This window comes from Herpailurus yagouaroundi, unplaced genomic scaffold (assembly GCF_014898765.1).
Source record: "Herpailurus yagouaroundi ecotype Mexico unplaced genomic scaffold, PumYag 141, whole genome shotgun sequence".
Lineage (NCBI taxonomy): Eukaryota > Metazoa > Chordata > Mammalia > Carnivora > Felidae > Herpailurus > Herpailurus yagouaroundi.
In genome coordinates this window covers 29,275,470-29,292,662 of record NW_024412396.1, presented here as the reverse complement: position 1 = coordinate 29,292,662, position 17,193 = coordinate 29,275,470, and the positions used below count along the sequence as shown (strand labels likewise).

The window sequence follows — 17,193 nt, the reverse complement described above, 5'->3', positions numbered from 1 at the left end:
CCCTCCAGCCATGTTTACTTTTATAGGTGTAAGTACAGAATAGGCAGAGTGGCTGATTTAACCTGGATTGTGTTTTAGCCAGACAGGCAGGGGAGTGATTATATAAAGACTGACCATGGAATGTAAGCTGGGTTAAGAGGGAAGAGAAGACTTGAAGGAGTGAAGGACAGTGAAAATGGTAAGGCTGTAGTTCCTGGAGGATTATGTACTAGACAGAGTAACTTTGAGATGGAGGGGTGTGTGTATTTATGGAGGGAAGAGGTAGTGCTGGGGATGCTAGACACTGAGATTTTGGAGGGGTTTGCAGTGATTGGGTTATTACAAGGCCTGGAGTAGGATCATAGCAGTGAGTGGTTAAGGTAGATTTGAAGAGAGATCACTGAAGTGTCTAGAGAAGACCAAAGACTGAGAGGCTAGGATTTTGCAAGGATCATCTATGGGGATAATAAAATCACAAAGGATTAGAATGGGAGTAGTATTGGAGAGAGTAACAGTGTGACAGAAGCCAATTTTGTGTGTGTGTGTGTGTGTGTGTGTGTGTGTGTGTGTGTGTAATGAGGGGAGTTGTCTCTGGCTGGGGTGGTCATCTACCACTCAAAGGCAGAATGGTGAGGGGAATACTCTGATGATAATTGACTCAAATGGTAGAAGATCCACGGGGAAGAAGAAGATGACTGCCTGGAAATGGCAGTGAGGAAAAAAGGGAAAATGAAATGAAAAGGAAGAAATATTTCAAATAAATACTTTGAAAATATTTCCCAGAACTGAAGAATTTGAGCTTCCAAACTGAAAGGGCTCACTGAATCCCAGCGTAATGGATGAATGGATGAATGCTTTGCCACACCAAAGCATCTTATTATGCAGTTTCAGAATATTGGGAACTAACACTGTTCTAAAATGTTCCAGAAATAATGAAAGAGTGTATACATTTAAAGGATTAAGCATCAGAATGGCATTTGTCCTCTTAGTTGCAGCCCTAGAAACTGAAGAAAATGGAGCAATGCTATCGAAATTCTTAGGGGAAATTACTTGAACCTAGAATTCAATATTCAGACAACTACAGTTAGTTACAGTATAGAATAAGGACACTTTCAGAAGTGTAAGTTCGCAAAACGTGTATTTCCTATATCCTCTCACAGGAAGGTGGTAGAGAATGGGAGCAAGGGAGCAAAACAGTTAAGAAGATGTGGGTAACAGACCCATAACTAGTGAAGAAATTGAATCAGTTATCAAAAGTCTCCCAGAGTCCCGGGACAGATGGCTTCCCAGGGGTAATTCTACCAGACATTTAAAGCAAAGTTAATACCTATTCTTCTCAATCTGTTCCAAAAAAATAGAAATGGAAGGAAAGCTTCCAGGCTCATTCTATGAAGCCAGCATTACCTTGATTCCCAAATGAGACAGAGACCCCACTAAAAAGGAGAATTACAGGCCAATATCCCTGACGAGCATGGATGCAAAAATTCTCAACAAGATACTAGCAAGTTGAATTCAACAGCATATAAAAAGAATTATTCACCATGATCAAGTGGGATTCATTCCTGGGCTGCAGGGCTGGTTCAATATTTGCAAATCAATGTGATACATCACATTAATAAAAGAAAGGGTAAGAACCATGTGATCCTGTCAATAGATGCAGAGTAAGTATTTGACAAAATACAGCATCGTTTCTTAATAAAAACCCTCAAGAAAGTCGGGATAGAAGGAACATACCTAAACATCATAGAAGACATATGTGAAAAGCCCACAGCTAGTATCATCCTCAATGGGGAAAAACTGAGAGCTTTCCCTCTGAGATCAGGAACATGACAGGGATATCACTCTCACCACTGTTGTTTAACATAGTGTTGGATGTCCTAGCATCAGCAATCAGACAACAAAATGAAATAAAAGACCTCAAAATCGGCAGAGAAGTCAAACTTTCACTTTTCGCAGACAACATGATTACCTGAAAACCTGAAAGACTCCACCGTCAGACTGCTAGAACTGATACATGAATTCAGCAAAGTTGCAGGGTACAAAATCAATGTACAGAAATCGGTTGCATTTCTATGCACCAATAATGAAGCAACAGAAAGGGAAATAAACTGGCCCATTGACAATTGCACCAAGAACCATAACATACCTAGGAATAAACATAACCAAAGATTTAAAGATCTATGTGCTGGAAACTATAGAAAGCTTATGAAGGAAATTGAAGAAGACACAAAGAAATGAAAAAACATTCCATGCTCATGGATTGGAAGGATAAGTATTGTTAAAATGTAAGTACTACCCAAAGCAATATAGACATTCAGTGCAATCCCAATCAAAATTGCACCAGCAGCCTTCTCAAAGCTAGAACAAACAATCCTAAAATTTGTATGGAACCACAAAAGACCCCAAATAGCCAAAGTAATCTTGAAAAAAAGAAAACCAAAGCGGGAGGCATCACAATCCTGGACTTTAGCCTCTACTACCAAGCTGTAATCATCAAGACAGTATGGTATTGGCACAAAAACAGACCCATAGATCAATGGAATAGAATAGAGAACCTAGAAATGGATCCATAAATGTATGGCCAGCTAATCTTTGACAAAGCAGGAAAGAGTATCCAATGGAAAAAAGACAGTCACTTTAGTAAATGGTGCTGGGAGAACTGGACAGCAACATGCAGAAGAATGAAACTGTACCACTTTCTTACACCATACACAAAAATAAACTCAAAATGGATGAAGGACCTAAATGTGAGACAGGAAACCATCAAACCCCAGAGGAGAAAGCAGGCAACAACCTCTTTGATCTCAGCCGCAGCAATTTCTTACTCGATACATCTCCAAAGGCAAGGGAATTGAAAGGAAAAATGAACTACTGGGACCTCATCAAGATAAACTTCTGCACTGCAAAGGAAACAGTCAACAAAACTAAAAGGCAACAGATGGAATGGGAAAAGATATTTGCAAATGACATATCATATAAAGGGTTAGTATAAAAAAATCTATAAAGAACTTAACCAAACTCAGCACCTGAAAAACAAATAATTCAGTGAAGAAATGGGCAGAAGACATGAATAGACACACTTTTCCAAAGAAGATATCCAGATGGCCAACAGGCACATGAAAAGATGCTCAACCTCACTCATCGTTAGGGAAATACAAATCAAAACCCCACTGAGATAACCAGCTCACACTGGTCAGAGTGGTTAAAATTAACAACTCAGGAAACAACAGACGCTGGCGAGGATGTGGAGAAACGGGAACCCTCTTGCACTGTTGGTGGGAATGCAAACTGGTGCAGCCAATCTGGAAAACAGTATGGAGGTTCCTCAAAAAATTAAAAATAGAACTACCCTATGACCAGGAATAGCACTACTAGGAATTTATCCAAAGGATACAGGAGTGCTGATTCATAGGGGCACATGTACCCCAGTATTTATAGCAGCACTTTCAACCATAGCCAAATTATGGAAAGAGCCCAAATGTCCATCAACTGATGAATGGATAAAGAAGATGTGAGATATATATATATATATATATATATATATATATATATATATATACACACACACACACATACATACATACATACATACATACATACATATACATACATACACACACACACACACGCAATGGAATACTACTTGGCAATGAGAAAGAATGAAGTCTGGCCATTTGCAGCAACGTGGATGGAACTGGAAGGTATTATGCTAAGTGAAATAAGTCAAAGAAAGAGAAACATATGTTTTCACTCATATGTGGAATTGAGAAACTTAACAGAAGACCATGGGGGAAGGGAAGAGGAAAAAATAGTTATAAACAGAGAGGGAGGGAGGCAAATCATAAGAGACTCTGAAATATAGAGAACAAACTGGAGGTTGATGGGGGGCGGGGGAGGGGGAAATGGGTGATGGGCATTGAGGAGGGCACTTGGGATGAGCAGTGGGTGTTGCATGTAGGCGGTGAGCCATGGGAATCTGCCCCCAAAACCAAGAGCACACTGTACACACTGTATGTTAGCCAATTTGGCAATAAATCATATTTAAAAAAAAGAAAGAAGATATGGGTAACAGGCCAAAGGACCCAACACAAGAGAAAGAGTAAGAGAATTCCTAGGATGATGACGAAGTGAGTTCCCAGGATGAAAGCCATGCAGCACATCAAGTTGCAGTAGTCTACATTGCAGCAAACCAGAAGGCTGTGCAGAAATGTCTCCAGGATGAGGAGGCCAATAGTGTGCCAGATCTGTTTGGAGTATTGAGAGCATTAGCCAGTTGTGGAAGAATTTAGAAAGAAATTTAAGTAGAAATTAAAAAGTTATAGCCAGTGGAAAAGGTAGTTGTTCAAGAAAAGAGAAATGTTCATTTTACACCCTATGTCTCACTTGTAAATAATATTTGCTGAGTTACAACCATGTAAATACTGATATTTGAGCTAATAAAAATTAGAACTATATTGGGATTATCGAGGGGATAGAAATATGTATGTTTGTGAAGCGAGGTTTTGGGAAAGAGCTAATTTGTCATCTGCTAAAGTGGGAAGTCAATAGGTAATAGCAATAACACTTAAAAAAAAATCAGGAAATAAGAGTGTGAGAATGTCATTTAAAGACTTGGAGGTAAATACCAAAAGAAACAGAGAATTGAAAGCAGGTGTCTCTTGGGAATTGAAAATGGGGAGAAATTATTGTTTTTCTTTATATGCTTTGTGGAATTGTTTCTTTTTGAGCTATATATAAGAATAAGTTTGATTAAAAGATAACCAAGCCAGAAACAATAAGCAGGCATATACACATCTAAAATATATAAAAGTCGGATGGTAGATGCATAGTCTCTCCCCCACTACAAGGAAGAAACTGTACAGATTTGTCATATGTTATATTCTCAAGTATAACTCACTTTTATTCCCTCTTAACTCTTCTCTTTCCTTGAATAGAATAGACTTTTCATAACTGCTTTAACTGCCTGCATTTTCCCAACTGGGATCTCTACAAGGGATTTTTCTTTATAATAGAGCCTAAAAGGCTGTAGGGCAATATTCAGAAGAGAGTCACACAAACTGGCTCTTCATGTCTCCCAACTCCCTTATCTCTTCTTCAGAGCATAGAGCGGTCATGGAAGCTGCTTTTGTGTATGGGACCACATACCAGTTTGTCCTGACCACGGAAATTGCCCTTTTGGAAAGTATTGGGTAAGTACAAGAGGCATATGTGAACAATTTTAAGTTTGCTTCTTTTACATTACTTACTCAACATCTCCATCAGACTCACATTGTGGACTTACCCGAAAGGAATTGTAAGCAGATGTGAATATATAAATGAAACCAGAAATCCCCTTCATTACTATTGTCTGCTGTTCTACAGTCTGAAAATGATTTTAAATATACAGAGGTGATATTAGGCTAAGGTGAACAAAGTCAAAATGGATAAGCCACAAGATGTGATCCCATGAGTGGCCAAGTGTATTTTAGGATTACATCTCCCACAGTGATCAGATAGGTGATAAAATAACAGCTTTCATAACTAAGCTCCAGAAGTTCTTTCTGAGAGTTCTGTAAGTTATTTTGTCAGAATAGTCTTAAATATATTTAAGTACCGTTTTTGAGCAGAACGTTTTAAATGTTTATTTTTCATGTCTAGTTTCTAGCTTACAATTTTAGGTTGAGACCTTCTTTTGACTTTTTGCCTGGGCAACCTAGGGTTGAAGTTTTTCTTTTCTTTAGTACTTACAGATACAAGGAATAGCCATGTATTTTAAAGATGTGGCTTTAAAATGCTTGTCAGGAAAATTAACCCAAAGCCAAGCAAAATGGTGATTCTGTGACTTACACCATGCAAGAGTTTTTAATGAGCCCTCTTGCTAACCTCTCAGAAAACAGTGACTGTTTGATATATTATACACAATTAAACCCCAGACATTTTACAACTTTGTAAATTTAGAGGTTAGAGCATAGAAAGCAGATTAAGTGAAATGGTTTTTTGAGAGGAGTGGGTAGGCAGAGAATTAAGTTCCTGAGAAGAGAAGTTCTGTTTTTACCACTCTGTACAAAGTTAGCTCGTATTCCTTTTTACATTATCTGTTCGTGAACTGTCATTCTGCTGGTTCCCTTATTAACGAGTTAAATAAAACTCTGATGCATGTTTACTGTTTGTATAAAAATTAATATTTTTAGCAATTTGAGACTTGTGTTGACGGTACCACAGAGCTTTGCCCTAAGTCATGGAGTCTTGAGATAACAATGAGCAGCTGGTTTGCTACTCCCAGTGTAGACTGGGGGAAGCCTTCTTATTCTCATCTCATGGCGGTTCTATCCTAGCTCCACAGTTTTTCTGAGGGTTAATTGTTTATACTTTTTTGTGTGTGTCACTAGCTTCTTTATTTATTATTTTCAACTTTATAGTTGTAAATAAAGGTGACATGCCTAAAACATAGAGGGGTGTTTATTAGCAATTTAAATTAAGTTATTTATTTATTATGTATATAGGTTCTGTCATTTTATCTTACAAATTCTGTTCAGCAAGATATACTATATACATAGTATATTTTCTGATCTATGGCTAAACATGGTAATGTTCTGGAGGGGTTTTTGCTTTCCCTTATTTTTAAAATGATAATTTTAAGATATCCAGTTATTCTTTTTTTTTCTTTTGTATACTTTTGAGTGTATGATGCATTGGAGATGTTTGAATACTCATTTTTTCATGGATAGCAAAATGGTGAGTGATCATACCTAGACCTGATATGACAGGAAGGTACTGTGGATTCAGAGTACAGTAGTCATATGGCATGACTTCTAGATGAAGAAGTTGGCCATGACTTTGGGTTGTCTCTTAGTAGAGGAGAGGTGAATGCATTTTTTCCTTTGTTCATTCTTTTACTCAACAAATATTTATTAATGCCTTCTGTGTGGTAGGCACTATGCTAGTTGCTGGGGCTGTAACACTGGATAAGTCTAGTATATTAGTTGTTATAGCACATTGCGCCTGAATTTGTTTGAAATTATATGTTGGTTAAGGGAGGTGTACATGATAGGTAGTATAAGAGGTAGATACCATAGGAACACCAGGGGTTTCTGTTACTTCCCCGTACTCCCTTCTTTAAGAATCTGTGTATAGACCAAGAAACATGTTACACCCTCACCCCATTTATCACTGTCAGTTAAATCAGAGATGGCCATCTGATCCATGGTCAGCCAGCCCACTGGCTTATCTGAGCAAATTAGGTCCCCTCTCAGGAACTTGGAATTGAGCATGGAGAAACTAAACTATACAGTGTTTTGGCTCTCTTGCTTATAGGAATTTTTTGCCCATGTAGAAGTAAACCAGAGAGAATTGTCATATGTGTGTGTGTGTGTGTGTGTGTGTGTATACACACACACATATATATATATATTTTAATGTTTATTTTGGAAGGAGAGAGAGGAAGAGCATGAGCAGGGGAGGAGCAGAGAGAGAGAGAGAGAGAGAGAGACAGAATCCGAAACAGGCTCCAGGCTGTGAGCTGTCAGCACAGAGCCTGATGCAGGGCTCAAACTCATGAACCGTGAGATCATGACTTGAGCCAAAGTCGGTGCTTAACTGACTGAGCCACCTAGGCTCCCCGAGAGAGTTGTCATTATAGAGAGAGTTGGGAGCTGAAAGGTATTAGTGGCAAAATGAAGGTCCCTTAAACTCTTGCTATTCAGATTTATACGTTCATTCTCTGATCCACTTACTTGAATTTTCCTTGTATCCTGTAGTATATACTTCTACACTTCCAATAAGTACCCCCCCCCCCCCACCTTTTTGGTTACCTACAACCCATGATCTCTGATTCAGTAATTTTCCAGTATTATTTTATTATTTCAGAGATTATGATATGAGGTCCAACCTCAGCTGGGTCCTCCTGCTTTCAGCACTTTACTTTCAGTATATTTAGGGTTCTCCTTAAAAAATTACATACTTTGATTGGGTCCTGGCTATATATTTCCTTTGTCTAAAGTACCCATTTGTCTTATCTTCTTGGAGAAGTCATTCTTTTCTTTACTGTTTTTAATCTCTGTGATCTTCCTCTCCCTTTCTTTCTTCTCCCTGACTTGAAGCAGAATGAAATATTTCTGTTTCTCATAGCACTTTGCATGTTATAGCACTTATAAACTACATTAAAGAAACTAAATGTATTCACTTTATTCTAAGCCCCTCAAGTATTTGAATTATCTTATTCATCTGAGTCTTTTGTATTTAGTACACATTAAGTAATCCTTGAGTGATCATTTCTTTAATCAGTAAATCTATTAGAAATTGGTTTATCATTAAATTTGAAATCAGTGAACCTCAGATCTCAGTTTAAGCATGTATCAAGAATTGAAATAACATTTTAAAAATAAAAATTTACAGTTTTTACCAAACCCTACTAATGCCATATGGAGATTTTTAAAATGTTATTTTAATTTTGGCAAACCTTACTTACCCACTATAAGTTTACCTTTGAATTGTCATATTGACAGGATGCCAGTACTCAAATTATAAGCCATATTTGCTGAGTTTTGTAATATTTCAGATACAAACTCACAAACTCCCACAAACTGTCACATGGTTTCTATCTTAAGGCATGTTTTGGCTGAAGTTTATTCAAAACAGATTTGAGTTTAAATTAAACCTAGAAAATTTGTGTTACAAGGCTTTATTTAGCATAGTTCTAGAAAAGCAACTACATTTGAAGATAATCTCCTTGTCCTCAAGGTGACAGTCTTTTATTAAAAAAAAAAAAAATTGTGTAGACCTGCCTGTAATCTAATTTAGAAACTACCGTATTAAAGAGCTCAGGGAAAAAAGTTGCTTATACAACTCAAAAACTGTACCTTCTTTTTCGCTTAGGTCCATTTTATTTTGTTTTACTGTTTTACATTTTTACTAAAAAGGTAATTCAATAGCATGAGACTTAAAGGCAAAGATAATTGGAACTATGTCTTTCTGGATGGTAGAAAGATCATACGTTGAACTTCTTCATGTGTTGTCTTGTGTCCCTAATTTTTAATTTGCAGCACTGAGGCCATAGAAAATGCACATTTCTACTTTTTTCATTGTAAACAAGTCTTGGATTTGACCCAGCAATGTAGAAGAACACTGATGGAACAGCCACTGGCTACACTAAACATTCATCGATTTATTAAGACAATGGAAGCACCTCTGCTGGTATGTTTCTTACTTTAATATATTAGATAATTCATACATAAAATTTATTAAGTTTTCATCCATAGATATGCTAAATTTTATTTAAATGTGCTCTATCTTTTCCCATTTCCTTGGACATACTCATTGAGGGTGATTTATGAGTAACTACTTATTAAAGGTAGAATAGAATAATATTCATGAAATTATATTTTAATGCCTGGAAGTATTGTTGCATTGAAATCCAAATATAGCTTCGTGTAAGTGGAAATATTCTGTGGTAGTTTTTTTTTTAAATAAATATTTCTTTTTTTTTTTTTTAATTTATTTCAGAGAGAGAGAGAGAACATGAGCAGGGGAGGGGCAGAGAGAGAGGGGGAGAGAGAATCCCAAGAAGATCGTGTGGAGCCAGATGTGGGGCTCGAACTCATGAATCTAGATCAGGACCTGAGCCGAAATCAAGAGTGAGCAGCTTAAGTGATTGAGCCATCCAGGCCCCCCTCTGTGGTAGTTATAATGAGCTGCAACCACTCCAAGATCACAAAGATCATATCATGGTTAGGAAAGACTTCTTTTGTGAATGTTTTGATGGCTACTTTAAAAGTTGGTAAATATTGGACTATAGCATTTCTGGTGCCCCACTTTCCTTAGTGCTAGCTGGGAAGAATTTATAGAGATGGTGATCATCAGACCTTTCTCTCTGAAAGTTTGAAGGATTGTCCTGAGCATGCACAAAACCTCAGTAGGCCTTCTTACTGAGTACTTCCTTTGTAAATAAAAATGATGCATGTGTATTATAAATAATCCAAACAGTGTGGCAAAATATAAAGAAAAAAAATTTTTAAGCCATCTAATCCTGGAACTCAGAAATATTAGATGTCAGATGACCATCACACCAGTCTGTACCCATATAGATACATACAGTGTCTGTGGGTGTGTGGATTAATAGACACATCCTATTGTATGTGCTACTTTATAGTAAGAAATTTATATTCTTACTTGAATTCAGCAGAGGAAAAAGAAGGTGATGTGAAAAGAAGGATTACGGAAATTTTGATATATCATTTGTTCATTTGTGGGCTCTTTAGGAAATGTTTTGAATGTTGAAAATGATTATGAAGGGGCGCCTGGGTGGCGCAGTCGGTTAAGCGTCCGACTTCAGCCAGGTCATGATCTCGCGGTCCGGGAGTTCGAGCCCCGCGTCAGGCTCTGGGCTGATGGCTCAGGGCCTGGAGCTTGTTTCCGATTCTGTGTCTCCCTCTCTCTCTGCCCCTCCCCCGTTCATGCTCTGTCTCTCTCTCTGTCCCAAATAAATAAATAAACGTTGAAAAAAAAAAAAAGAAAATGATTATGAAAAACATTAAGAAATTAATTATTTTTTTAAAAAAACTACACATTTTCATTTTATTTTATTTAAAAAAAAATTTTTTTTTCAATGTTTATTTATTTTTGGGACAGAGAGAGACACAGCATGAACGGGGGAGGGGCAGAGAGAGAGGGAGACACAGAATCGGAAACAAGCTCCAGGCCCTGAGCCATCAGCCCAGAGCCTGATGCGGGGCTCGAACTCCCGGACCGCGAGATCGTGACCTGGCTGAAGTCGGACGCTTAACCGACTGCGCCACCCAGGAGCCCCACACATTTTCATTTTAGATAGAATTGATCTACTTTTTGCTGTGAAAAATGAGAAAATCAAGTTAATATATTTATTTCCATCTTAGCTCCTCTTACCCTTCTTTCATTTTTTTAATGTTTATTTATTTTTAAGAGAGAGACAGAGTGCCAGTGGGGGAGGGGCAGAGAGAGAGGGAGACACAGAATCTGAAGCAGGCTTCAGGATCTGAGGTGTCAGCACAGAGCCCCACGTGGGGCTTGAAGCCACGAACTGTGAGATCATGATCTGAGCCCAAGTCAGACACTTAACCGACTGAGCCACCCAGGCGGCCCTCCTCTTACCCCTCTGATTTTTGTTAGTTTTATGTTATTTTTAATTATTAAGGTTTGTAATACTTGTATTTTATTTTGTAACTATAATTCCCTCCTCTTATAAAAGCTTTTCTTCTACATTTAAATAGATTCAGAGTTTATCAGCCCCAGTTTTACTGGCTTCATTCCAGAGTTTATTTTGAGTCAGTTTTTGTTTGGTTGGATTTTGCCTTCAAATATTTTTTTTTAAAGCAGTATATAAATCTTTTTCCTTTTCCTTTCACATGGCAGAGGGGGCATATTTCTTACTTGCTTGGAGAGAATATCCCCTGAATTTGTTTTATCTTCCATTTCAGCATAGAACCCTGAGAAAGACACCAGCTCATGTTCAGTTCTTCACAAGCCTCTGTTCTCTCTAGACTCCTTTCCTTCTTACCCAATGCAGAAATATTACTAAGAATTCTCGTGATTTTGTCTACTCACCAGTACTACTTTTGCTCTTTGAGGCAGGACTAGAACTAATCCCAAGTTTTACTAAAAATATGCATTTCCTTTTTTGACTACCACATTCTGGCTTGAAGTCCTGTCCCATTCTTAAAGTTTCTGCTTATTAGTTTTGTTTTGCTATGTTTTAAAACTGGTTTTTTTTTTTAAAGATAGATAATGAGGAGGGCAATTCTCTGGTGTTACTTCACTTTACTATATGTACTTATCAGAAATTATGGAAAGTTAGTTCTTAAATTTTTTTTAATGTTTATTTTTGAGACATAAACATACACAGCATGAGCCGGGGAGGGGCAGAGAGAGAGGGAGACACAGAATCTGAAACAGGCTCCAGGCTCTGAGCTGTCAGCACAGAGCCTGATGTGCTTGAACTCACAGACCGTGAGATCATAACCTGAGCTGAAGTCAGATGCTCAAACGACTGAGCCATCCAGGTGCCCTATAATGCTAGTTTTGACATTAAAAAACAAAAACTCTGAAGATTTCATAACATTATTATTTCACTTCTAAGCATATGAAAATAGGTGAATATTGGGAGTGTGTGTGTGTGTGTGTGTGTGTGTGTGTCTATTAAGAAGATAGAGTGCTTGTATACTTAATTGTAGATATATAACACAACTATGTCTTATAATCAGGTTGTGGGCATGTCATTTTAATCCTCACAAACTGAAAATAAATCTTGAACATAGAATTTTTAAGTGGGTTTCAATCTTGAATTGATTAAGAGACATTCTGGCAGGTGTGGAGTTACCTAGATGCCTTCTTAAGGTTCCCAATGTTGAAGATAGATAGGAAGATGATTTGGCTATTGTCCTGTTGGCTAATACCAAAAACATTTTAGGTGCTGATGGGTTTCTCTATATTGGATTCAATTTATTCTGGTATATAGAAATAAAGCTTTTATCTGGATACCAAGAAGACTCTTCAAGTCCAAATATCTGATAAAATGTTTAAAAACAGATAAAAATGTAGTATAATTTATCTGAAAATGTTAATTTTTTGTTTGTGCATCTGAGAAAGCTCTCTGTCTCAGATTCAAGACACTTGAATTAAGTTAAACCTACTCTTTTCTGTAGGTAATTAGAAGGATGCTATTATGGTTCGTTCGTTTAGCTTCTCTTATTCCTTGAAGACTCATGTGGCAGCATGCAGCATTATATATAGCAGGGTGTTGGCTCCTTTCATTATTGCCTCATTTCCTTTTTTTTATTGTGGCAAAAAATACATAACATAAATTTACCCTCTTATAAGTGTATAAAACAGTATTGTTGACTCTATGCATATTGTTGTACAACAGATCTCTAGAACTTTTTCATCTTGAATGAATGAAACTCTGTACCCATTGAGAAGCAGCTCCCCATTTCCCCATCTCTCCAGCCTTGGCAATCATTCTGCTTTCTGTTTCTATGAATTGGATTACTTTAGAGACCTCATATAAGTGGAATCATGTAGTATTTGTCTTTTTGTAATTGGCTTATTTCACTTAGCATAATGTCCTCAAGGTTCATCCATGTTGTAGTATTTGTCAGGATTACCTTCTTTTTTTCTATGTTGTGAATATTGGCATTCTTAAAAAAAACTTTTTATTTACATTCTAGTTAGTTAACATACAATGTAATATTAGTTTCAGGTGTACAATATAGTGATTCAACACTTCCATACATCACTTGGTGTTTATCACAACAAGTATACTCCTTAATCCCCATCACCTATTTAACCCATCCCCACACCCACCTCCCTTCTTGAGGTGTTATGTATAACATTTTATTTATTGATTTATCATTGATGAGTAGGTTGCTTCCACATCTTGGCCATTGTGAATAATGCTGCAGTGAAGATGGGTTTGCAAATCTCTCTTTGAGATCTTGCTTTTAATTCTTTTGGATATATACCAGAAATGAACTTGCTGGATCATATGGTAGTTCTGTTTTTAATTTTCTGAGCAAACTTTATACTTTTCTATATAGTGGCTGCATCATTTTACATGCCCACCAACTGTGTGCAAGAGTTTTTAATCTCTCCGCATCCTTGCCAATTCTTGTTATTTTCTGTTATTGTTGTTTTAATATTAGCCATTCTAATGGTTTTGATAATCTCACTGTGGTTTTACTTTGCATATCCCCGATGATCAGTTAAGTTTTTCATATGCGTGTTGGTCATTTGTATATCTTCTTTGGAGAAATGTCTATTCCAGTCCTTTGCCCTTTTTTAAGTTGTTATTTTGTTGTTGTTAAGTTGTAGTTCTTTATTCTGGATATTAACTCCTTATCTGATAATGGCTTGCAGTATTTTCTCCCTTTTTGATTATTTCGTCCCACAGTGCAGACGTGTTTAAGTTTGATGTAGTTCTATTTGTCTATTTTTGCTTTTGTTGCCTGTGCCTGTGATGTCATTTCCAAGAAATCATTTGTGTTCTAGTGTCATAAGGCTTTCCCCTACATTTTCTTCTAGGAGTTTTATAGTTTCATTTAGGTTGCTAGTTCATCTTGAGTTATTTTTGTATGGGTATAAGATGAAAATTTCTTAATTCTTTTGCATGTGGATATCTAGTTTTCCCAGCACCATTTGTTTTTTTTTTTTATTTTTTTTAATTTTTTTTTTAATTTTTTTTTTTTCAACATTTATTTATTTTTGGGACAGAGAGAGACAGAGCCTGAACAGGGGAGGGGCAGAGAGAGAGGGAGACACAGAATCGGAAACAGGCTCCAGGCTCTGAGCCATCAGCCCAGAGCCCGACGCGGGGCTCGAACTCACGGACCGCGAGATCGTGACCTGGCTGAAGTCGGACGCTTAACCGACTGCGCCACCCAGGCGCCCCTCCCAGCACCATTTGTTGAAGAGACTTTCTTTTACCCATTGCATAGCCTTGGTTCCCTTGTCAAAGATCATTTGACCATGTATGCAAGAGCTTATTTCTGGGCTCTCTCTTCTGTTCTATTGGTCTGTGTTTAAATGCAGTATGTTTTGAAATCAGGAGTTGTGAGGCCTCCAGCTTTATTCTTAAGATTTTTTTGGCTATTTGGTGTCCCTTGAGATTCCACATGAATTTTAGGATTTTTTTTTTTCTGTTTCTGTAAAAATGCCATTGGGATTTTGATAAGGATTGCATTGAATTTGTAGATGACTTTGGGTAGTATGGACATTTTAACAATATTAAATCTAGCCCACGAACATGAATGGGATGTCTTTACGTTTATTTGCATCTTCTTTAATTTCTTCTAGCAATGTTTTATAGTTTTCAGTGTATAAGTCTTTTGCTTTCTTGGTTAAACTTATTCCTAAGTATTTTATTCTTTTTGATGCTATTATAAATGGGATTATTTTCTTAGTTTCCTTTTTGGGTAGCTCCTTGTTAGTGCATAGAAACACAACTGATTTCTCAGTGTTGATTTTATATCCTGCAACTTTGTTGAATTCATTCATTAGTTTGGACAGTACTTTTTGTGGAATCTTTAGGGTTTTCTGCATAGAAGATCATGTCATCTGTCTACAGAGATAATTTTGCTTTTTCTTTTTCAATTGTATGCTATTTATTATTGATTGATTGATTGATTGATTTGCCTCATTGCTCTGTTAACTAATTACTATGTTAAACAGAAGTGGCAAGAGTGGGCATCATTGCTTTGTTCCTGATCTTAGAGGAAAAGCTGTCAGTTTGTCACTGTTGAGTCTGATTTTAGCTGTGGGCTTTTCATATATAACATTTATTATGTTGAGGTAATCTTCTCTTCTTAGTTTGTTGAATGTTTTTGTCATGAAAGACTGTTAAATTTGATCAAATACTTTTTCTTCATCAGTTGAGATGATCTTGTGATTTTTGTCCTTTGTCCTCCTAATGTAGTATATTACATGGATTGATTTTGAACCATCCTTCATCCCAGGGATAAATTCTACTGGCTAATGGGTTTAGTTTTTTTAATGTGCTGTTGAATTCAGTTTACAAGTACTTTGTTGAGGATATTTGCATCAGTATTCGTCAGGGATATTTTCTTGCAGTTTCCTTGCAGTATCTTGCCTGGCTTTGGTATCAAAGTAGTTGGCCTCCTACAGTGAGTTTGGAAGTGTTCTCTTTTTGGGAAGAGTTTGTGAAGGATTTGCATTAATTCTTCTTTAATGTTTGATAGAATTCTTCAGTGAAGCCATCTGGGCCTGGGCTTTTCTTTGTTGGGAGGTTTTTTGATTACTGATTCAATCTCCTTGTTATATGTCTGTTCAGATTTTCTATTTCTACATATTCAGTCTTAGTAAGTTGTATGTGTCTGGGAATTTATCCACATCTTCTAATTTATCCAAGGTATAGGTGTATAGTAGTTCATAGCATCTTTTTTTTTTTTTTAATGTTTATTTATTTTTGAGACAGAAAGAGACAGAGCATGAATGGGGGAGGGTCAGAGAGAGAGGGAGACACAGAATCGGAAGTAGGCTCCAGGCTCTGAGCTGTCAGCACAGAGCCCGACGCGGGGCTTGAACTCACGGACTGTGAGATCATGACCTGAGCCGAAGTCGGATGCTCAATCGACTGAGCCACCCAGGCGCCCCTCATAGCATCTTTTACAATCCATTTCGCCTTTATATCCTTTTTTTGAAAATTAATTTCTAAGTAATTTAATAGTAACATACGAATTTTAGAAAAATATTGGTAATCCCCCCAATACAGGAGTGTTTTGTTACTTTTGTATGTTCTCTTTTAACAATTTATATATTTTTACATAAAATACATAAAATATTTTATAAAAAATATAAAATATTTTATAAAAATATCAACTATAAAACATTTATGTATTTTATATAAAATATATATTATACTGTTTTCTAAAATATATGTTACTATAATATTTTACATAAAGTACATAGTATTTTTATGGATATATAAAATTACTAATTGCAATTTTTATGGTAATAATCTGTTACTTTTTCTATCTATCAAGGACTTTTTTGATTTTGTCTTTTGTCTAATGGAATGGATTATAGCTTTTATGATTAAGAAACTACAAGTTTAAAAAAATTTTTTTTTAACGTTTATTCATTTTTGAGACAGAGAGAGACAGAGCATGAACGGGGGAGGGTCAGAGAGAGGGAGACACAGAATCTGAAACAGGCTCCAGGCTCTGAGCTGTCAGCACAGAGCCCGACGCGGGGCCCGAACCCACGGACCGCGAGATCATGACCTGAGCCGAAGTCGGCCGCTTAACCAACTGAGCCACCCAGGCGCCCCATGAAACTACAAGTTTTTAAAAGAATTACACCAGCTTATACAGAAAGGGACACAGCACAGCACAGAAACAGCACAAAATGAAGAGTTCTTTGGATCCCCAAATTTCTATCAGCAGGAACAGGCTGAGAAATCTACTCAGCTGCAAACACAGCACCTTTTTTTTGTAAACTAGAAAGGATGAGCTGGGCATTCTGGAAAACAGTGTGGAGGTTCCTCAAAAAATTAAAAATAGACCTACCCTATGACCAAGCAGTAGCACCGCTAGGAATTTACCCAAGGGATACAGGAGTACTGATGCATAGGGGCACTTGTATCCCAATGTTTATAGCAGCACTCTCAACAATAGCCAAATTATGGAAGGAGCCTAAATGTCCATCAACTGATGAATGGATAAAGAAATTGTGGTTTATATACACAATGGA

At 36.9% G+C, this 17,193-nt stretch overlaps 1 protein-coding gene across 1 annotated transcript in view; it reads left to right on the top strand.

Moving 5' to 3' along the window:
• TXNDC16 (thioredoxin domain containing 16) overlaps positions 1-17,193 on the top strand; it is a 125,873-nt gene that overhangs the window by 50,250 nt on the left and 58,430 nt on the right. Inside the window, exons 8-9 of the mRNA XM_040478423.1 lie at positions 5,078-5,168; positions 9,000-9,150. Of these exons, the coding sequence (XP_040334357.1) occupies positions 5,078-5,168; positions 9,000-9,150 (242 nt within the window). The remainder of the gene's footprint in view (positions 1-5,077; positions 5,169-8,999; positions 9,151-17,193) is intronic.